The following is a 22,978-nucleotide window of genomic DNA, read 5'->3' as shown; positions in this document are numbered from 1 at the left end:
CCATTGTTCCCTCCCTTCTGTTCTCTCTTCCATTGGACGTTTTCTTCCTTTCCTTCCTTCTGTTCTGATGATGACAATGATGATGATGGTGATGATGATGATGATGATATTGATGATGATGATATTGATGATGATGATGATATTTATTAATGATTGTACTGATGATGAAGAAGATGATGATGATGATTGTGATGATGGTGATGGTGGTGATTAGTAATGTGTCACAATGTGTTCCAGTTGTTGCACTCCAGTCTGAAGAACGGAGCGCTCCAGTCGAGCAGCGCGGAGCACCTGGGTTTTCTGGAGCCTCTGGTGCTGTCCCTCATCGAGTGTCTGTCTCTGAAATACGTCAGGGTGAGTCGTGTGTTGTGTTGTGTTGTGTTGTGTTGTGTTGTGTCCCTCATGGATTGTCTGTCTCTGAAATACGTCAGGGTGAGTCTTGTGTTGTGTTGTGTTGTGTTGTGTTGTGTCCCTCATGGAGTGTCTGTCTCTGAAATACGTCAGGGTGAGTCTTGTGTTGTGTTGTGTTGTGTTGTGCCCCTCATGGAGTGTCTGTCTCTGAAATACGTCAGGGTGAGTCGTGTGTTGTGTTGTGTTGTGTTGTGTCCCTCATGGAGTGTCTGTCTCTGAAATACGTCAGGGTGAGTCTTGTGTTGTGTTGTGTTGTGTCCCTCATCGAGTGTCTGTCTCTGAAATACGTCAGGGTGAGTCGTGTGTTGTGTTGTGTTGTGTTGTGTTGTGTTGTGTCCCTCATCAAGTGTCTGTCTCTGAAACACGTCAGGGTGAGTCTTGTGTTGTGTTGTGTTGTGTTGTGTCCCTCATGGAGTGTCTGTCTCTGAAATACGTCAGGGTGAGTCGTGTGTTGTGTTGTGTTGTGTTGTGTTGTGTTGTGTTGTGTCCCTCATGGAGTGTCTGTCTCTGAAATACGTCAGGGTGAGTCGTGTGTTGTGTTGTGTTGTGTTGTGTTGTGTCCCTCATGGAGTGTCTGTCTCTGAAATACGTCAGGGTGAGTCTTGTGTTGTGTCCATTGCATGGTATCGTATTGTATCATATTGTATTGTATCATATCATATAGTATCATTTGCTGTGGCATTGCATCGCATTGTATCCTATGGTGTGGCATTGCATCGCATTGTATCCTATGGTGTGGCATTGTATCATATTGTATTGTATCATATGGTGTGGCATTGCATCGCATTGTATCATATGGTGTGGCATTGTATCGTATCATGATGATACAGTGGTGGAAGGAGAGGATTGAACTCTGCGGTGTAGGTGAACTCAGTGGTGCAGGTGAACTCTGTGGTGCAGGTGAACTCTGCAGTGTAGGTGAACTCTGCAGTGTAGGTGAACTCAGTGGTGCAGGTGAACTCTGCAGTGTAGGTGAACTCTGCGGTGCTTTGAGTGGCTTTAATGGAGTGTTGCATGTTGCGGTGCAGGTGAACTCTGCAGTGTAGGTGAACTCTGGGGTGCTTTGAGTGGTTTTAATGGAGTGTTGCGGTGCAGGTGAACTCGGCGGTGCTGCGGTGCTTCGAGTGGCTTTAATGGAGTGTTGCATGTTGCGGTGCAGGTGAACTCGGCGGTGCTGCGGTGCTTCGAGTGGCTTTAATGGAGTGTTGCATGTTGCGGTGCAGGTGAACTCGGCGGTGCTTTGAGTGGCTTTAATGGAGTGTTGCATGTTGCGGTGCAGGTGAACTCTGTGGTGCTTTGAGTGGCTTTAATGGAGTGTTGCGGTGCAGGTGAACTCCGCAGTGCTGCGGTGCTTTGAGTGGCTTTAATGGAGTGTTGCATGTTGCGGTGTAGGTGAACTCTGGGGTGCTTTGAGTGGCTTTAATGGAGTGTTGCATGTTGCGGTGCAGGTGAACTCCGCGGTGCTGCGGTGCTTTGAGTGGCTTTAATGGAGTGTTGCATGTTGCGGTGTAGGTGAACTCTGGGGTGCTTTGAGTGGCTTTAATGGAGTGTTGCATGTTGCGGTGCAGGTGAACTCGGCGGTGCTCTGAGTGGCTTTAATGGAGTGTTGCATGTTGCGGTGCAGGTGAACTCGGCGGTGCTCTGAGTGGCTTTAATGGAGTGTTGCATGTTGCGGTGCAGGTGAACTCCGCGGTGCTTTGAGTGGCTTTAATGGAGTGTTGCATGTTGCGGTGCAGGTGAACTCGGCGGTGCTGCGGTGCTTTGAGTGGCTTTAATGGAGTGTTGCATGTTGCGGTGCAGGTGAACTCGGCGGTGCTGCGGTGCTTCGAGTGGCTGCTGACCTTCCCGCTGCCCACGCTGAAGAAGAAGATCAACAAGGTGGCCGCCCTGCTCTTCGTCCTCCTCAAGAACTACGCCTCCGCCGGCGCTGCCAAGGGGGACAACCAGGAGCTGGTCTTCACCTGCTTCAAGGTGAGGGGTGGAGGGGTTGCTGCCCTTGGTGGTGTGTTTGGAAAGCACGGATTTTTGTTGTTTTTATTTGTTTTGTTTTGTTTTGCTTTTTGACTCACTTGTGCAGACAAAGTGAGTCTATGTTTTAATCCGGTGTTTGGTTGTCTGTGTGTGTGTGTGTGTGTGTGTGTCTGTGTGTCCGTGGTAAACTTTAACATTGACATTTTCTCTGCAAATACTTTGTCAGTTGACACCAAATTAGGCATAAAAATAGGAAAAATTCAGTTCTTTCCAGTCATCTTGTTTAAAACAATATTGCACCTCTGGGATGGGCACAAAAAAATATAAAAAGAAGCCTAATTATATGCAACCTGCATTTACTGTTATATTTATATTTTTTGTATTCTCTAAACTTGGCACTTTGATCTGATATTCAACACAACAACAAGGGCAGTCATTATTATCTTTTTTTTTTCAAACAGGAACTTCTTTTGCTAAGCATGGAATTTTTATGTATTTTGCAAACGTTTTGGTGCAGATAGTAAAAAAGGGAAATTTCTCTGTAATTAATGCTAGGGGACTTAATTTATCACAAGTGAGTCTTGAAGGCCTTGCCTCTCTTGTTCAGTTTAGGTTTATTTGTTTTTTTAAAATATTTTTTTGCTGCACCATCATCTATACTGTCTCAGTGGCGTTACTCCTGTGTCACTCATTTTGAGTCCCCCGCACACTGCCACGCTCGGGTGGAAAGCAACAGGTGTCAGTTTGATGCTGTCAGGTGGGGGAGTTACACACCTGTTGGTTGTGTTCATGCAGTGGTCAGCAGTGGTGCCAGCATATTGCGTGAATGTACAAGTATTGACAGAGATGTCGGGACACACACACACACACACACACACACACAAAGTGGAGTGATGGCCTAGAGGTAACGCGTCCGCCTAGGAAGCGAGAGAATCTGAGCGCGCTGGTTCGAATCACAGCTCAGCGACCGATATTTTCTCCCCCTCCACTAGACCTTGGTGGTGGTCTGGACGCTAGTCATTCGGATGAGATGATAAACCGAGGTCCCATGTGCAGCATGCACTTAGCGCTCGTAAAAGAACCCACGGCAACAAAAGGGTTGTTCCTGGTAAAGTTCTGTAGAAAAATCCACCTCGATAGGAAAAACAAATAAAACTGCACGCAGGAAAAAATACAAAAAAATGGGTGGCGCTGTAGTGTAGCGAATTGCTCTCCCTGGGGAGAGCAGCCCAAATTTCACACAGATAAATCTGTTGTGATAAAAAGAAATACAAATACAAAATACACACACCACTAATGAACCAACCTAGAAGCTCAAAATGACTCTGAGAATCAATAGAGATACACAAACAAAAGAGTAAAAAAAAAAACCCAAACCAATAACAACAAATCCGTCAATGACTGTACACGTGTGGTGACTCACTGTCTGACAGGCGGTGACCGTCTTGGTGCGGGACGTGAAGTACCACAAGCTGACGAACGAACATCTGCAGGTGTTGCTGACGTATTGTGAGGAGGACATTCATGACCACACCCGCCAGAGTACTGCCTTCTCTGTGATTAAGGTCTGTGTGTGTGTGTGTGTGTGTGTGTGTGTTTGGTTTGTGTGTGTGTTTGGTGTGTGTGTGTGTGTGTGTGTGTTTTGTGTGTGTGTGTTTGTGTGTGTGTGTGTGTGTGTGTGTGTTTGTTTGGTTTGTGTGTGTGTGTTTGGTTTGAGTGTGTGTGTGTGTGTGTGTGTGTTTGTGTGAGTGTGATTTGTCTGTGTGTATTTGTGTGCCTGTTGTGTGGGTGGATCATGGATGTGTATTTCAACACGTGTGTGTTGTAGGTGTGTGTGTTTGTGTGTGTGTAGGGTGTGTGTGTGTGTGTTTGTACATATATGCTTGAGTATGCGTACAGTGTGTGACTTGGCTTTGTGTGTTTGTGTATGTGTGAGTGATGTATATGCATGTATGAGGAATAGAAATAATGTAGATGTTACTTGCGTGTATACCTGTGTGTGTATTTGTGCACACACGCATGTATGTGTATGCACAATCATGCGTTTTAACCCGACAATGACGTGTGCTGTGTGCGGTTCGAATGACAGGCGATCCTGAAGCGGCGACTGAACGTGCCGGAGCTCCATGAGCTGCTGAGCACAGTGGAGACCATGTCCATCACTGCTGAGGCCAGTCACCTCAAGGTGCAGTGTCGGGAGGTACGTCTTCTTACTGTCTGCCCACTGTGTCAAACAGACAACACAGCGTCCCTTCTTACTGTCTGCCCACTGTGTCAAACAGACAACACAGCGTCCCTCCTTACTGTCTGCCCACTGTGTCAAACAGACAACACAGCGTCCCTACTTACTGTGTGCCCACTGTGTCAAACAGACAACACAGCGTCCCTACTTACTGTCTGCCCACTGTGTCAAACAGACAACACAGCGTCCCTCCTTACTGTCTGCCCACTGTGTCAAACAGACAACACAGCGTCCCTACTTACTGTGTGCCCACTGTGTCAAACAGACAACACAGCGTCCCTCCCTACTGTCTGCCCACTGTGTCAAACAGACAACACAGCGTCCCTCCCTACTGTCTGCCCACTGTGTCAAACAGACAACACAGCGTCCCTTCTTACTGTCTGCCCACTGTGTCAAACAGACAACACAGCGTCCCTACTTACTGTGTGCCCACTGTGTCAAACAGACAACACAGCGTCCCTCCTTACTGTGTGCCCACTGTGTCAAACAGACAACACAGCGTCCCTACTTACTGTCTGCCCACTGTGTCAAACAGACAACACAGCGTCCCTCCTTACTGTCTGCCCACTGTGTCAAACAGACAACACAGCGTCCCTCCTTACTGTCTGCCCACTGTGTCAAACAGACAACACAGCGTCCCTACTTACTGTCTGCCCACTGTGTCAAACAGACAACACAGCGTCCCTCCTTACTGTGTGCCCACTGTGTCAAACAGACAACACAGCGTCCCTACTTACTGTGTGCCCACTGTGTCAAACAGACAACACAGCGTCCCTCCTTACTGTCTGCCCACTGTGTCAAACAGACAACACAGCGTCCCTCCTTACTGTCTGCCCACTGTGTCAAACAGACAACACAGCGTCCCTCCTTACTGTGTGCCCACTGTGTCAAACAGACAACACAGCGTCCCTTCTTACTGTCTGCCCACTGTGTCAAACAGACAACACAGCGTCCCTACTTACTGTGTGCCCACTGTGTCAAACAGACAACACAGCGTCCCTACTTACTGTGTGCCCACTGTGTCAAACAGACAACACAGCGTCCCTTCTTACTGTCTGCCCACTGTGTCAAACAGACAACACAGCGTCCCTACTTACTGTGTGCCCACTGTGTCAAACAGACAACAAAGAGTGGTAGATGTTGTGGTAGTTGACGTAACTGATGCTGTTGCTGCGTTATTACTGGTTTCATTATTATTCATGTCTAACAACAGTCTTTGCTGTTGTGGTAGTTGATGCAATTGATGCTATTGCTACGTTATTACTGGTTTCATTATTATTCATGTCTAACAACAAAGACTGGTTGCTATTGTAGCAGTTGATGTAATTGATTCTGTTGCTATGTCATTACTGGTTTCATTATTATTCATGTCTAACAGACAACAAAGAGCGGTAAATGTTGTGGTAGTTGACGTAACTGATGCTATTGCTACGTTATTACTGGTTTCATTATTATTTATGTCTTACAGACAACAGAGATGGTAGATGTTGTGGTAGTTGACGTAACTGATGCTGTTGCTACGTTATTACTGGTTCCATTGTTATTCATGTCTAACAAACAACAAAGAGTGGTTGCTATTGTAGTAGTTGATGTAATAGATTCTGTTGCTACGTTATTACTGGTTCCATTGTTATTCATGTCAACAAACAACAAAGACTGGTTGCTGTTGCAGTAATTAACATAATTGATGCTATTGTTATGTTATTACTGGTTTCATTATTATTGATACTATGTTATTATTATTATTAATTATTTCACTGCTATTACAAGTGAAATCATCACCACTACTACTGTTACTATTGTCAATATTGATTGGTTGAATGATTGGTCAAGTAGACTAGTTGGTTAATTAATCTGTTTTCTTTTCTCTTTTTTCCTTTTATTATTATTATTATTATTATTTTCATCTTTTAATCCTTCTATCCATTTTCCTGTTGCTCATTGGATGTTACTGTTTGTTCATGCTGTTTTCTGTATATTGTATACATGTCTGTACAAAAAATTGAAAAAAAAGTTTGAAAAAAGACAAAAGAGTGGTAGCTCTCTTCACACACAAGGTACACAACTTTAAGTCAGTGCTGCTTATGCTACCAACTCAGTCAGCACACTGGTAAATAAAAGTTAAGCGCTTATAGTTTTTAGAGGCGTTTGATTGGCTGTGAGCGGGTGGGCCCGTCTTTTCACTGTTAGCCGCGCGAAATTTGGCCAATCAGAGCAAACCAATAGGCTTAGTTTGCATCAGTTTGACATGGTAAGTATATGTAACACCAAACATGGAGTATAATACAAACTCCTCCTGTTCGTTGGAACACATCCAGACACTTCCTCAAAAAGGGAAGTTCCGGGCTTGTCCTTATACCGATCCTTTGACATGTGCACACAGCAGCAGTGACGGAAGAAAGGTGTCATGCCCTTAGTCTTTTATCAGGCAGCATTGAAGAACCACAGCAAGAGGAACGTCCTCCTGGGTGAACATTCTGTCGTTCAGGACGCTAAGGATGCTAGGAATCGAAAGTTTTATTGTATGATAATCAGTTGTCTCAGACTGTCATTGTTGTCTTTTTTTATTTATTTATTTTATTTATTCATTTATTTATTTTATTTATTTATTTTTTATAAATTATTATTATTTAGTTAGTTATTTAGTTAATTTATTTTATTTTGTACGCTTATTGTTGACTTCATCAAGTTTTTGCGCCTTATACTTATTATTATTAGTAGTAGTTGTTCCTTTTTTTATGTATTTATCTCTTTTTTTTCTTTTTTCTTTTTTTCTTCTCAAGGCCTGACTAAGCGTGTTGGGTTACGTTGCTGGTAAGGCATCTGCTTGGCAGATGTGGTGTAGCATATATGGATTTGTCCAAACGCAGTGACGCCTCCTTGAGCTACTGAAACTGGAACAGCAGGAGAGGCAGCTGCTGTTGTGTCTGTGCTGGAATTTGATAGGAAGTAGAGAGTGTCTTGCCCAAGTTACGATACATTCCCTCTCTCTTTACCAAGAGAGTCCACGATGGCCTCACTGGCTCGGTGTTCTGTCCTTGCCTTGATTTTCCTCACGCCACCTAGGTGTGAATGGCTGCCTGACTTGGGGGTGTGGGGGGGTAGTGGTTGAGGTTTAAACGGCCAAAAGGAGAGGGTTGGTCCCTGCCTTTTTTATGCAGAGCCCTAAAAAATGAATATGAATTCACTGTCCTGATGGTCATAAAAAAAAGCCATGGGACCTTTAACCTTTACATGTTGTGTGTGATGACATCATTTCCACCTGACCCTGACAGTCACCCCCGGGTACCTGTTGTGTGCAGGTGGTCCTGCAGTACCTGAGGGACTACCCGCTGGGCCGGAAGCTGGAGAAGCACTTTGCCTTCTACATCCACCAGCTGAGCTACGAACACGAGGCCGGGCGACTGTCGGCCCTCAGGGTGCTCCGTGCCATCTTCTCCACCTTCGATGAGGTCAGTCGCATGTTGATGAGGTCAGAAGCATATTGATGAGGTCAGTCGCTTGTTGATGAGGTCAGTTGTATATTGATGAGGTCAATGAGGTCAGTCGCATGTTGATGAGGTCAGTCACCATCAGGATGCCTGAGAACTTAAGTCATTCATGAAATAAAGGGCTCTAAAATCACAACAAACTGTTCCAGACTGATGGACAGAGGTGACTGAGAACTTAGTTATACATGTTCCAAACTGATGGACAAAGGTGACAGAGAATTTAGTTTTACATGTTCCAAACTGATGGACAAAGGTGACAGAGAACTTAGTTATACATGTTTCAAACTGATGGACAAAGGTGACAGAGAATTTAGTTATACATGTTCCAAACTGATGGACAAAGGTGACAGAGAATTTAGTTTTACATGTTCCAAACTGATGGACAAAGGTGACAGAGAACTTAGTTATACATGTTCCAAACTGATGGACAAAGGTTGACAGAGAACTTAGTTATACATGTTCCAAACTGATGGACAAAAGTGACAGAGAACTTTGTTATACAAGTTCCAAACTGATGGACAGAGGTGACAGAGAACTTAGTTATACATGTTCCAAACTGATGGACAGAGGTGACAGAGAACTTAGTTATACATGTTTCAAACTGATGGACAGAGGTGACAGAGAACTTAGTTATACATGTTCCAAACTGATGGACAAAGGTTGACAGAGAACTTAGTTATACATGTTCCAAACTGATGGACAGAGGCGACAGAGAACTTAGTTATACATGTTCCAAAGTGATGGACAGAGGTTGACAGAGAACTTAGTTATACATGTTCCAAACTGATGGACAGAGGTGACAGAGGACTTAGTTATACATGTTCCAAACTGATGGACAAAGGTGACAGAGAACTTTGTTATACATGTTCCAAACTGATGGACAAAGGTGACAGAGAACTTTGTTATACATGTTCCAAACTGATGGACAAAGGTGACAGAGAACTTAGTTATACATGTTCCAAACTGATGGACAGAGGTGACAGAGAACTTAGTTATACATGTTCCAAACTGATGGACAAAGGTGACAGAGAATTTAGTTATACATGTTCCAAACTGATGGACAAAGGTGACAGAGAACTTAGTTATACATGTTCCAAACTGATGGACAAAGATGACAGAGAACTTAGTTATACATGTTCCAAACTGATGGACAAAGGTGACAGAGAACTTAGTTATACATGCTCCAAACTGATGGACAGAGGTGACAGAGAACTTAGAGGTGACAGAGAACTTAGTTATACATGTTCCAAACTGATGGACAGAGAACTTAGTTATACATGTTCCAAACTGATGAACAAAGGTGACAGAGAACTGACCCCATGCTTTGTGTCCCCCCCTAACCCCCACCCCCACCCCCCACTCCTTCCCCCGAAACAGGAGATCCTGCAGGAGTACTGTGGTTTGTTCTTCCTGCCGCTGGCCACCTGTATGTACGCTGACGGAGCCAGCGCCTGTCGTGAGCTGGCCATTGCCACCATCAAAACTCTCCTGGAGAAGGTCAGTGCTCGACTGTCAGGGTGTGTGCTTGTGTGTGTGTGTGTGTGTGTGTGCTTGTGTGTGTGTATTGGAGGGAGGCTGTGGGGGGTGGAGGTAGAGGGGGATAGGTTAGGTGTGTGGGGGGGGGGGCAGGGGGGGGGGTTAGTGGGGGGGGGAGGTTTGGTGTGTATCTGGGCAGGTGATGTGTGTGTGTGTGTGTGTGTCAGTGAGTGAACATGAGTGAGTTATGTTTGTGTGTGTGTGTGTGTGTGTACGTGTCTGTATGTGTAAGCATGTGCTTACATACAATGCACGACTGTGTTGTGCATGTTAAACAGCCCAGAGCAGCAGGACTGACTAGGTGATGTCTGTCATAGTTAATAAATGTCAGTCTGAACCTGTTAAAGTTGAAATGGAGTTCCAGAGGGATCTGTTTTAGGCCCATTGCTCTTCGCACTGTACACTGCTCCTCTCGCTGAAATTATCAACCACCACAATGTCAGTCATCATTCTTATGCTGATGACACTCAACTTCAGAAAAGTGATACCCTTGAAAATTTGCCCTCGCTCTTGCAAGAAACATCCGACTGCTTCCTGGACATTCAAAACTGGATGACTCTTATTAAGTTACAATTGAACATGGACAAAACCAAAGTAATCATCATAGGAATTAAACAAAAACTCTCTTCCATCGCAACTGACACAATAAAACTTGGCAGCACATCCATCCCTCTTTCCAGCTCAGTCAGGAACCTCGGCATTGCCCTTGACAACACACTGTCCATCAGTTTTATCAGTCAGACCTGTCAAGACTACTGTAGCTCCCTGTTGTCTGGTTTGCCTGCTTCATCCATTCAGTCCCTTCAGCGCATACAAAACTCTGCTGCCCAACTCATCCTCAGAAAGAAAAGATCTGAGCACATCACTCCTCTTTTTGCAACGTCTCCATTGGCTCCCTGTCTCACACCGGATAAAGTACAAGATCAGCAGTCTATGTCATAATGTATGCACAAATCTGCCCCTTCCTATCTCTGTGGCTGCCTTCACCTCTACACCCCATTTCGCTCTCTACGATTGGCTTCGGATACACTCTGTTTATGCATACCCAGATTCAAACACTCCACTGTTGGCCGCCATTCTTTCTCTGTCTCTGGACCTTGCATTTGGAATGAACTTCCTCTTTCGCTTCGTCAGGTCTCCGCATTCAGCTCTTTCAAGTCTGGCTTCAAAACCCACCTCTTTCCAAGATAGCCTCCTTCCCTGCCTCTTCTTTGTCTTCAGTTTCTCAAGTTTATAGAGTTATGCATGCATGTGAATGGCTGATGTGAAAGCGCTTTGATTTGTCTCTGCACAAGATTCAGCGCTATATAAATACCGTTATTGCTATTATTATTTTGATGTGTGTTACAGATTGACGTGACCAGCAGGGACAACCTGTTCTCCTTGGTTCTCAAGTGGCTAGCTGAGGAAAAGGTAATGATGTCAGGCTTTCTGTTGACAAACGCCCTTACACCCACACCCACACACCTTCCACACACACATACACACCCACACTGTGACGCACTCACCCCGCACACTGTGACACACACACACACACAAACTCCCCCTCCACCCCCCGCCCCCAAACATCCAGACCCACACTGTGACACACCCACATCCCCACACACCTACACACACACACACACACTTCTCCCTTACCCTCTTTACACATTCCAACCAAAAAAAACTTAACAACAAAAAAACAACAACCCTGTGTGTGTTGTTGACAGGTGAGGTTGCGCACACACACACACACACACTCCTCCCTCCCCCTCTCCACCACACACACATTCCAACCAAAAACAATCCTCTGTGTGTGTGTGTGTGTTGTTGACAGGTGAGGCTGTGCAGTGTGGGGGTACAGGTGTGTGTGTTGTTGACAGGTGAGGCTGTGCAGTGTGGGGGTACAGCTGTGTGTGTTGTTGACAGGTGAGGCTGTGCAGTGTGGGGGTACAGCTGTGTGTGTTGTTGACAGGTGAGGCTGTGCAGTGTGGAGGTACAGGTGTGTGTGTTGTTGACAGGTGAGGCTGTGCAGTGTGGGGGTACAGCTGTGTGTGTTGTTGACAGGTGTGGGGGTACAGCTGTGTGTGATGTTGACAGGTGAGGCTGTGCAGTGTGGGGGTACAGCTGTGTGTGTGATGTTGACAGGTGAGGCTGTGCAGTGTGGGGGTACAGCTGTGTGTGTGATGTTGACAGGTGAGGCTGTGCAGTGTGGGGGTACAGCTGTGTGTGATGTTGACAGGTGAGGCTGTGCAGTGTGGGGGTACAGCTGTGTGTGTTGTTGACAGGTGAGGCTGTGCAGTGTGGGGGTACAGCTGTGTGTGTTGTTGACAGGTGAGGCTGTGCAGTGTGGGGGTACAGCTGTGTGTGTTGTTGACAGGTGTGGGGGTACAGCTGTGTGTGTTATTGACAGGTGAGGCTGTGCAGTGTGGAAGTACAGGTGTGTGTGTTGTTGACAGGTGATGCTGTGCAGTGTGGGGGTACAGCTGTGTGTGTTGTTGACAGGTGAGGCTGTGCAGTGTGGGGGTACAGCTGTGTGTGATGTTGACAGGTGAGGCTGTGCAGTGTGGGGGTACAGCTGTGTGTGTTGTTGACAGGTGAGGCTGTGCAGTGTGGGGGTACAGCTGTGTGTGTTGTTGACAGGTGAGGCTGTGCAGTGTGGGGGTACAGCTGTGTGTGTTGTTGACAGGTGAGGCTGTGCAGTGTGGGGGTACAGTTGTGTGTGTTGTTGACAGGTGAGGCTGTGCAGTGTGGGGGTACAGCTGTGTGTGATGTTGACAGGTGAGGCTGTGCAGTGTGGGAGTACAGCTGTGTGTGATGTTGACAGGTGTGGGGGTACAGCTGTGTGTGTTGTTGACAGGTGAGGCTGTGCAGTGTGGGGGTACAGCTGTGTGGACTGTTTGTGGAGGTGGAAACAGGGGACTTCACTGCGCGCCGACAGGATGTCTTCCCTCTGGTCCTTGACAGGGACCTCTCCTCGGACGCGGTGAGCACGGCGTGTGTTGTGTGTGTGGAGCGTGTCGTTGTGTATGTGTGTGTGGAGCGTGTCGTGTGTGTGTGTGTGTGGAGTGTGTCATTTTGTGTGTGTGTGTGTGTGGAGCGTGTCGTTGTGTGTGTGTTGTGTTCATCAGCACTGATTTAGTGCATGTTTAGTATTTCTTTTTTTTCTTTTTCTGTTTTGGAGCAGGTACTTTGTACTGTGTTGTGTCGTATTGTATTGGGCTGTGTTGTATTCACTATTGTGTTGTATTGTATTGCATTGCACTGCACTGTATTACACTTTAACACAGAGATGTCAGCACAGGATCAGGCCATGGCTGAACCAGCAGTGGAGGGGACATGATGAAGGTCAAAGGTTGAAGGGGGGTGGGGCAGGGGCTAAGTAGTTAGGGATCACAAGTGCATGTCTATGTGTGTGCAAGCATGTGTGCTGTATGTTCATGTTCACACATCGGGAGAGGTGGGTGGGGGTGGGGGTTACCTGCAGGTGCATCTTTGTGGCTTGTATATTGTGTTTTTACATGCTTGCAAGGAAATTTCCCTTCATCTGTGAGGAAAAGTTTAAATGTGAAACGTGAAGTGACATCACCACGGTCCTGTCGCTGTGTGCAGGAGAGTGAGCAGGACCAGTTCTATTTCCTGCTGATGACCTTGATCCGCAAGGTGATGGGCGTCCTTGACCTTGCCAAGCTGGCCGCCTGGACCGACCTTCACAGACTGCTGGGTAGGTGTCTGTGTGTCTGGGTCTGTGTGTGTGTGTGTCTGGGTAGGTGTGTGTGTGTGTGTGTGTGTCTGGGTAGGTGTGTGTGTGTCTGGGTAGGTGTGTGTGTGTGTGTCTGGGTAGGTGTGTATGTGTGTGTCTGGGTAGGTGTGTGTGTCTGGGTAGGTGTGTGTGTGTGTGTCTGGGTAGGTGTGTAGGTGTGTGTCTGGGTAGGTGTGTGTGTGTGTGTCTGGGTAGGTGTGTGTGTCTGGGTAGGTGTGTAGGTGTGTGTGTGTGTGTCTGGGTAGATGTGTGTGTGTGTCTGGGTAGGTATGTAGGTGTGTGTGTGTGTGTCTGGGTAGGTGTGTGTGTGTGTGTCTGGGTAGGTGTGTCGGTGTGTGTGTGTGTGTCTGGGTAGTGTGTGTGTGTGTGTCTGGGTAGGTGTGTGTGTGTGTGTCTGGGTAGGTGTGTAGGTGTGTGTGTGTGTGTCTGTGTAGGTGTGTGTCTGGGTAGGTGTGTGTGTCTGGGTAGGTGTGTGTGTGTGTGTTGGGTAGGTGTGTAGGTGTGTGTCTGGGTAGGTGTGTGTGTGTGTGTTGGGTAGGTGTGTGTGTCTGGGTAGGTGTGTAGGTGTGTGTGTGTGTGTATGTGTGTCTGGGTAGGTGTGTAGGTGTGTGTGTCTGGGTAGGTGTTGTAGGTGTGTGTGTGTGTGTATGTGTGTCTGGGTAGGTGTGTGTGTCTGGGTAGAGTGTGTGTGTGTGTGTCTGGGTGTGTGTGTGTGTCTGGGTAGGTGTGTTGTGTGTCTGGGTGTGTGTGTTGTGTGTCTGGGTAGGTGTGTGTGTTCTGGGTAGGTGTGTGTGGGTGGTGTGTGTGTGTCTGGGTAGGTGTGTGTGTGTGTGTTGGGTAGGTGTGTGTTGTGTGTGTGTATGTCTGGGTAGGTGTGTGTGTGTCTGGTAGTGTGTGTGTGTGTGCTGTGGGTAGGTGTGTGTGTGTGTGTTGGTTGGGTGTGTGTGTGTGTGTGTCTGGGTAGGTGTGTGTGTGTTGGGTAGGTGTGTGTGTGTCTGGGTAGGTGTGTGTGTGTCTGGGTAGGTGTTGTGTGTATGTGTGTCTGGTGGGTGTGTTCTGGGTGTGTGTGTGTAGTGTGTTGGTGTATGTCTGGGTAGGTGGTGTGTGTGTTGGTAGGTGTTGTGTGTAGTGATGTCTGGGTAGGTGTGTGTGTGTGTGTGGTCTGTGGTTGGTGTAGTGTGTGTGTCTGGGTAGGTGTGTGTGTGTGTGTCTGGGTAGGTGTGTCTGTGTGTGTCTGGGTAGGTGTGTATGTGTATGTCGGGGTAGGTGTGTGTGTGTGTCTGGGTAGGTGTATGTGTATGTCTGGGTAGATGTGTGTGTGTGTCTGGGTAGGTGTATGTGTGTATGTGCATGTCTGGGTTGGTGTGTGTGTGTGTCTGGATCTGTATGTCTGGGTAGGTGTGTGTGTGTGTGTGTCTGGGTAGGGGTGTGTGTGTGTGTCTGGGTAGGTGTGTGTATGGGTAGGTGTATGTGTGTGTATGGGTAGGTGTGTGTTTGGGTAGGTGTGTGTTTGGGTAGGTGTGTCTGGGTGTGTGTGTGTGTGTCTGGGTAGGTGTGTGTGTGTGTGTCTGGGTAGGTGTATGTGTGTGTCTGGGTAGGTGTGTGTGTGTGTGTCTGGGTAGGTGTGTGTGTGTGTGTCTGGGTAGGTGTATGTGTGTGTCTGGGTAGGTGTATGTGTGTGTCTGGGTAGGTGTGTGTGTCTGGGTAGGTGTATGTGTGTGTCTGGGTAGGTGTGTGTGTGTGTCTGGGTAGGTGTGTGTGTGTGTCTGGGTAGGTGTGTGTCTGGGTAGGTGTATGTGTGTGTCTGGGTAGGTGTATGTGTGTGTCTGGGTAGGAGTGTCTGGGTAGGTGTGTGTGTGTGTGTTTGCTCCCTGTGGACTGCCCACACTGTGACTGTGACAGATGAACTTCGGTCTGGCAGTGTATGAGGGAAAATCAAATACGCACGTTCAAGATCATGTAATCTATGTCAGTGTTTGGTGGGTTATGAAAACAAGAACATACCCTGCATGCACACTCCCAAAAGCGGAGTATGGCTGCGTATATGGCGGGGTAAAAACGGTCACACACGTAAAAGCCCACTCGTGTACATACGAGTGAACGTGGGAGTTACAGCCCATGAACACAAGAAGAAGAAGTTCTTTTGTTTAATGTCTTTTCACTGTAAGTGATATCAGACAAGGAGGGGGAGAAAAAAGTCACTGCTTGTGCACATAAGTGAGTAAATAATAGTATGTGTAAGTGTTTTCTGATGTCAGAAAATGATATATGTGTGTGTGTGTGTGCAGAGTACGTGCAGAGTCACCTGCTACACACCCACAGCTGGGTACGCCTGCTGACCTGTCAGATCATGGGACAGGTGCTCAGCTCCGCCGGCCCTGACCTTGACACCTACCTGCCCGCCCCCAAGGTCAGTTCTTCTCGCGGTGTTTGTCCTTGCTGGGAAAAAAAACAAACAAAAAAAGTGATCTTTGAGAAGCCTGGCTCTATGTTTTTTTCTATTCAACATTTCCCCCCCGTTGCGAAATAAACTTTCTGTTCACGGAAGAAGTGTCGTTTCTATTTTATGTTTCCTGCTGTAACATTTCACTTGACAAGAGAAGTCTTGCTTTGTAATGTTTCTGTTGCAATTCTGTTCTGTGCTGTAAAATAATTTTTTCAGTTCATGAGAGAGAGAGAGAGAGAAACCCTGCTTTCAACATTTCCTTGTTGTGGAAGAAAATTTCTGTTCATGCGACAAGCACTGCTTTGAAATGTTTTCCCGTGGTAAAAAAGAAATGTTCTGTTCACAGGATAAGCTATGCTTTGTAATGTTTCTGTTTAATTTTTTCTTTGTGTAAAAGAAATTTTCTGATCCTTGAGTGAAGGATTGCTTTGCCGAACAGCTGGTGCAGACACTGTGTGTATGATGATGATGATGATGATGATGATGTGTACTGTGACAGGCCAAACAGCTGGTGCAGACACTGTGTGTATGATGATGATGATGTGTACTGTGACAGGCCAAACAGCTGGTGCAGACACTGTGTATGATGATGATGATGATGATGATGATGTGTACTGTGACAGGCCAAACAGCTGGTGCAGACACTGTGTGTATGATGATGTGTACTGTGACAGGCCAAACAGCTGGTGCAGACACTGTGTATGATGATGATGATGATGTGTACTGTGACAGGCCAAACAGCTGGTGCAGACACTGTGTGTGATGATGATGATGATGATGTGTACTGTGACAGGCCAAACAGCTGGTGCAGACACTGTGTATGATGATGTGTACTGTGACAGGCCAAACAGCTGGTGCAGACACTGTGTATGATGATGATAATAATGTGTATTGTGACAGGCCAAACAGCTGGTGCAGACACTGTGTATGATGATGATGATGTGTACTGTGACAGGCCAAACAGCTGGTGCAGGGACTGTGTGTGATCATGATGATGTGTACTGTGACAGGCCAAACAGCTGGTGCAGACACTGTGTGTATGATGATGGTGTGTACTGTGACAGGCCAAACAGCTGGTGCAGACACTGTGTGTATGATGATGATGATGATGTGTACTGTGACAGGCCAAACAGCTGGTGCAGACACTGTGTATGATGATGATGATGTGTACTGTGACAGGCCAAACAGCTGGTGCAGACACTGTGTGTACAACTACAGTCACCTCTGTTGGACGAGGAGTTAGCACTGCAGGTAGGGTGATGTTTGGGGGGGGGGTGTGCGTGTGTGTGTGTGTGGTGTGTGTGTGTGTGTTTGGTGTGTGTTTTGTGTGTGTGTGTTTGGTGTGTGTTTGGTGTGTGTGTGTGTTTGTTTGGTGTGTGTGTGTGTGCTTGGTGTGCTTGGTGTGTGTGTGTGTGTGTGTTTGGTGTGCTTGGTGTGTGTGTGTTTGGTGTGTGTTTGGTGTGTGTTTGGTGTGCTTGGTGTGTGTGTGTGTGTGTGTGTGTGTGTGTTTGGTGTGTGTGTGTGTGTGTTTGGTGTGCTTGGTGTGTGTGTGTGTGTGTTTGGTGTGTTTGGTGTGTGTGTGTGTGTGTTTGGTGTGCTTGGTGTGTGTGTGTGTGTGTTTGGTGTGCGTGTGGGTGTGTTTGGTGTGTTTGGTGTGTGTGTGTTTGGTGTGCTTGGTGTGTGTGTGTGTGTGTTTGGTGTGCTTGGTGTGTGTGCGTGTGTGTTTGGTTGTGTGTGTGTGTGTGTTTGGTGTGCTTGCTGTGTGTGTGTGTGTGGTGTTTGGTGTGCTTGGTGTGTGTGTGTGTGTGTGTTTGGTGTGCGTGGTGTGTGTGTGTGTTTGGTGTTCTGGGTGTGTGTGTTTGGTGTGCTGGGTGTGTGTGCGTGTGTTTGGTTTGCTTTGTGTGTGTGTGTGTGTGTGTTTGGTGTGCTTGGTGTGTGTGTGTGTGTTTGGTGTGCTTGGTGTGTGTGTGTGTTTGGTGTGCTTGGTGTGCTTGGTGTGTGTGTGTGTGTGTGTGTATTTGGTGTACATTTGGTGTGCTTGGTGGGTGTGTGGGTGTGCTTGATGTGTGTGTGTGTTTGGTGTGTGTTTGGTGTGCTTGGTGTGTGTGTGCTTGGTGTGTGTGTGTGTTTGGTGTGTGCTTGATGTGTGTGTGTGTGTTTGGTGTGCTTGGTGTGTGTTTGGTGTGCTGGGTGTGTGTGTGTTTGGTGTGCTTGGTGTGTATGGGTGTGTGCTTAGTGTGTGTGTGTGCTTGGTGTGTGTGTTTGATGTGCTTGGTGTGTGTGTTTGGTGTGCTTGGTGTGTGTGTGTGTGATGTGCTTGGTGTGTGTGTGATGTGCTTGGTGTGTGTGTGTTTGATGTGCTTGGTGTGTGTGTTTGGTGTGCTTGGTGTGTGTGTGTGTTTGGTGTGCTTGGTGTGTGTTGTTTGGTGTGCTTGGTGTGTGTGTGTTTGGTGTGCTTGGTGTGTGTGTGTTTGGTGTTCTGGGTGTGTGTGTTTGGTGTGCTTGGTGTGTGTGTGTGTGTTTGGTGTGCTTGGTGTGTGTGTGTGTGCTTGGTGTGTGTGTGTGTGTGTGTGCTTGGTGTGTGTGTGTGTGTTTGGTGTGCTTGGTGTGTGTGTGTGTGTTTGGTGTGCTTGGTGTGTGTGTGTGTTTGGTGTGCTTGGTGTGTGTGTGTGTGTGTGTTTGGTGTGTGTGTGTGCGTTTGGTGTGTGTGTTTGGTGTGCTTGGTATGTGTGTGTGTGTGTTTGATGTGTGTGTTTGGTGTGCTTGGTGTGTGTGTGTGTGTTTGGTGTGCTTGGTGTGTGTGTTTGGTGTGTGTGTTTGGTGTGCTTGGTGTGTGTGTGTGCGTGTGTGTTTGGTGTGCTTGGTGTGTGTGTGCGTGTGTGCTTGGTGTGTGTGGTTTGTGTGTTGTGTGTGTGTGTGTGTTTGGTGTGCTTGCTGTGTGTGTGTGCGTGTGTTTGGTGTGCTTGGTGTGTGTGTGTGTGTTTGGTGTGCTTGGTGTGTGCGTGTGTGTGTTTGGTGTGCTTGGTGTGTGTGTGTGTGTTTTTTGGTGTGCTTGGTGTGTGTGTTTGGTGTGTGTGGTGGTGCTTGGTGGGTGTGTTTGGTGTGTGTGTGTGTTTGGTGTGCTTGGTGTGTGTGTGTTTGGTGTGCTTGGTGTGTGTGTGTGTGCTTGGTGTGCTTGGTGTGTGTGTGTGTGTGTGTTTGGTGTGCTTCGTGTGTGTGTGTGTGTGTGTGTGTGTTTGGTGTGCTTGGTGTGTGTGTGTGTTTGGTGTGTGTGTGTGTGTGCGTGTGTGTGCGTGTGTTTGGTGTGCTTGGTGTGTGTGTGTGCGTGTGTTTGGTGTGTGTGCGTGTGTTTGGTGTGCTTGGTGTGTGTGCGTGTGTTTGGTGTGCTTGGTGTGTGTGTGTGTGTGTTTGGTGTGCTTGGTGTGTGTGTTTGGTGTGCTTGGTGTGTGTGTGTGTGTTCTTGGTGTGTGTGTGTGGTGTGCTTGGTGTGCGTGTGTGTTTGGTGTGCTTGGTGTGTGTGTGTTTGGTGTGTTTAGTGTGTGTGTGTGTTTGGTGTGCTTGGTGTGTGTGTGCGTGTGTGTGTTTGGTGTGCGTGAGTGTTTGTGTGTGTGTGTGTTTGGTGTGCTTGGTGTGTGTGTGTTTGGTGTGTTTAGTGTGTGTGTGTGTTTGGTGTGCTTGGTGTGTGTGTGTGTTTGGTGTGCTTGGTGTGTGTGTGCGTGTGTGTGTTTGGTGTGTGTGAGTGTTTGTGTGTGTGTGTGTTTGGTGTGCGTGAGTGTTTGTGTGTGTATGTGCATGCGTGGGTGCTTGTGTGTGTGTGCGTATGCATGTGTATGTATCCTCACAGTATGTGCATGTGGTGTGTGCGTGTGATTGTGCGCGTGTGTGTGTGTGTGTGTGTGTGTGTGTAGATCATGAAGAACATGGCGACAGTGGCCAGGGTGTACCACACGACCTCTGACCCGGCCGGAGTGTCGGTGACGTGGATGGCCAAGAAGCTGATCAAGGAGGCCAACTTTGAGAGCATCAGTAACTCACAGGCCACCATCAAGGTGAGGGCACTGACCTGTTTTTTTCTCTGTTTTTCTTGTGGAGTTTCCAACCACCTCCCCCCCCCCCCCCCCCCCCCACACACACACATACTCTCTCTCACACGTACACACACACACACATTCTTATACATGTACACACATATATGATTGTGTATACACACGTATTGAAGCATACCACATGTACAGGACAATGACACTGTTAACAAGGGGGAGAAAATATCGGCGGCTGAGCCGTCATTCGAACAGTGAAAGTTACTTCCGACACGAGTTGATTCCTTCGACCAGAGGCTTGGTAAAGGACAGAAGGTCTGGACTGGTTTAGTATCTCTGGAGTTCATTAGGAGTAAAGGACCATTTGGGAATGTGCACAGCTGTTTACTGAGGGACATGGTGAAATAATGATGAGGGACATGGTGAAATAGTGATGAGATAATGATGAGGGACATGGTGAAATAGTGAATTGTCAGCAAACAGCAATGTATGCACCACTCATTTGCAGCTTTCACAGCTGTTCTTTTTTGTAAAGTGTCAGTGAGAGACAGAGACTTATTCAATAGAACACCACTTCCTGTTTTATCAAATAACATTATGTGTGTGTTTTGTGTGTGTGTGTCAGCGTGCCCACGTGTTCAAGTGGCTGGCGTTTGTGAGCCAGGAGTTTGACGCGGAGGTTGTGGGTTCGATTCTGGGTTCCGTGCTGCCTGCCCTCATGAGGGAGGCTGAGAACATCGGCAAGGGTAAGGAACGGCCGTCCTTTTTTTCTTAAAAATTTTTTGTTTTTTTGTTTGTTTGTTTACTGTGTTGTGGTTTTTAATCACAGGCTTAATGGTGTTGAATATTGACAATGATAATGATGATGTTGTTGAATATTGATTATGGTGTTGATGCTGGTGAGAATGATGTTAAATATTGATGATAATGACAATAATGATGTTGACATTGACGATAACGATGATGATGAGGTTGATATTGATGATGATGATGATGATGATAAAGATGACAATAATGATCATGGTGATAATAATGACGATGACAGAGGAGACCCTGAAGAAGCTGGCCCAGGAGGTGATGGAGTGGCTGAAGAGGAAGGCGGGAGTGGAGGTGTTCACCAAGGCCTACTCCCAGGTGCAGGAGAAGCACCGTGAAACCAAGGAGAAACGCAAACAGAAGAGAGCCATCGCCGTAAGTTGGTCCCCCTTACGTGTGTGTGGCGTGTCACTGGTGGGAACGTGGGGGTCGGGGTGTTTGGAACGGGGTGAGGTTTTGTGTGTGTGTGTGTGTGTGTGTGTGACTCTGTCAGTGTGTGTGTGTGTGTGTGTGTTTGTTTGTGTTTCTGTATGCATGTGTGTGTGTTGTGTGTGTGCTTTCAACACTCTGTGTGAGTGTGTGTGTATGTATGTGTCCACTGTGTGTGTGTGTGACTGTGTGAATATGTGTGTGGGGGTGGGGGTGGGGTAGTGTATGTTTCTGCTGTGTGTTTGAGTGTGTGTTTGTCTATCACTTTGTGTGTGTGTGAATGTTTGTGTGTGTGTGTGTGCGTGTTGGGTTATGCTGCTGGTCAGGCATCTGCCTAGTAGATGTGGTGTATCATACATGCATTTGTCTGAACCCAGTGGCACCTACATGAGAAACTGAAACTGTGTTGCATTGCATTGTAGGATTTCATATTGTATCATGTCGTATTGCATCTTGTCATGTCGCGTCATATCACGTGATATCTTACTGTATTTCTGTTCTCCACAGGCGGTGAACAACCCGGAAGTGTCGGCGGCCAAGAGACTGAAGAAAAACCTGAAGAGGAAGAAACCGGTCAAGAGGGACAGACACCAGAAGAAAAGATGAAACGCTGTGTGTGTGTGTGTGTGTGTCAGTGTGTGCGTGTGTGCGTGTGTGTGTGTCAGTGTGCATATGTGTGTGTGTGTGTCAGTGTGCATATGTGTGTGAATGTGTGTGTTTGTGTTTGTGTGCCAGTGTGTGTGTGTGTATTCATTCTTTAGTTTAACGTCTTTTCACTATAAGTGATATTAGACGAGGGTAGGAAAAAAAAAAAATCGAGGGGAAGGAGGGGTGTGTGTGGGGGGAGGGGGGAATTACTGTGTATGTGTGCGAGTAAGTGAAGGTGTGTGTGTGTTGTGTGTGTGTGAAAATGTGTGTGTGTATGTGTGTGTGTGTGCGAAAGTGTGTGTGTGTGTGTGTTTGTGTTGTATACATAGGCGTGTGACTAAAACCATAAACAAATAAAAGGACAGTGTTTGCTGAACGAAATCGAAGTAAAGAGCCAAAGTGATTTCTTTACCAACACCGTCTGCCGTTCGGTTGTAAACCATGCTGTTTGAAATTGTCTTTGACAAATGTGTGTACCGTGTATATCCGAAAGGATGATTTTATTGCATGGAAATACATTGTACACAATTGGTGCCTGCATTTGTTGCTGACACATGTGTGTGCTGTGTACAAGTGAAAGGATGATCATGCTGCATGGGAAATAAATTATCCAGTGGATCACTGAAGAAAGTGTTATTGACAAATGTTTGGACCATGTACATTTGAAAGGGTGACGTTTGATAATTTGTAAATAAAATGCACAATGAAATTCTCTGTTTGTTGTGTGAGTACAGATGGTGGTTGTCTGAGTAGAAGTGGGGTGAGGGTGGTTTTTTCTCCCATGGCCGAGTTTAGTGTGTGGAAATAATTATAGTGTTGAATTGTGGTGATCTCATTGAACTGCACATACATGGACACAGAGCTCCCAACATCCTACAGACACACACACACATTCATGCGGGCTCACGCGCACATGCGCGCGCGAGCGCACACACGTACACATACATTATATTATATAAGTGCGCGCGCGAGTGTTTTGTGTGTTTGCTGCAGTATTTTTGCAAGGGAAGTAACCAGTGCTATTAACGTGTTAACATAAAATTATCTCCCATGGTTCACAAAATGTGTGCGCGCGCACACACAACAAAACACGCGCACACACGCACGCACACACACACACATGGTGAATCAAACCACATAATAGAGGGAAGTGAAAAAAAAACCCAGAGGAGACGAAGTGGGGAGAAAGCGAGGGACTTGGGAGGG

At 46.9% G+C, this 22,978-nt stretch overlaps 1 protein-coding gene across 1 annotated transcript in view; it reads left to right on the top strand.

Annotated features, from left to right (window-relative positions):
• LOC143298185 (small subunit processome component 20 homolog) overlaps positions 1-21,836 on the top strand; it is a 95,279-nt gene extending 73,443 nt beyond the window's left edge. Inside the window, exons 50-64 of the mRNA XM_076610934.1 lie at positions 238-354; positions 2,212-2,382; positions 3,816-3,947; positions 4,472-4,582; positions 7,927-8,076; positions 9,493-9,612; positions 11,002-11,064; positions 12,491-12,616; positions 13,243-13,354; positions 15,682-15,803; positions 17,019-17,090; positions 19,748-19,888; positions 20,505-20,625; positions 20,925-21,070; positions 21,632-21,836. Coding sequence (XP_076467049.1) covers positions 238-354; positions 2,212-2,382; positions 3,816-3,947; positions 4,472-4,582; positions 7,927-8,076; positions 9,493-9,612; positions 11,002-11,064; positions 12,491-12,616; positions 13,243-13,354; positions 15,682-15,803; positions 17,019-17,090; positions 19,748-19,888; positions 20,505-20,625; positions 20,925-21,070; positions 21,632-21,730 — 1,803 coding nt within the window. The 3' untranslated portion in view covers positions 21,731-21,836. The remainder of the gene's footprint in view (positions 1-237; positions 355-2,211; positions 2,383-3,815; positions 3,948-4,471; positions 4,583-7,926; positions 8,077-9,492; positions 9,613-11,001; positions 11,065-12,490; positions 12,617-13,242; positions 13,355-15,681; positions 15,804-17,018; positions 17,091-19,747; positions 19,889-20,504; positions 20,626-20,924; positions 21,071-21,631) is intronic.
• The last annotated feature ends 1,142 nt before the right edge of the window (positions 21,837-22,978 follow it).

Source organism: Babylonia areolata, chromosome 23 (genome assembly GCF_041734735.1).
Source record: "Babylonia areolata isolate BAREFJ2019XMU chromosome 23, ASM4173473v1, whole genome shotgun sequence".
In the NCBI taxonomy this organism is placed as follows: Eukaryota; Metazoa; Mollusca; class Gastropoda; order Neogastropoda; family Buccinidae; genus Babylonia; species Babylonia areolata.
Note: the sequence above shows the minus strand (reverse complement) of the source record. Positions and strands in the feature narration are given on the sequence as shown.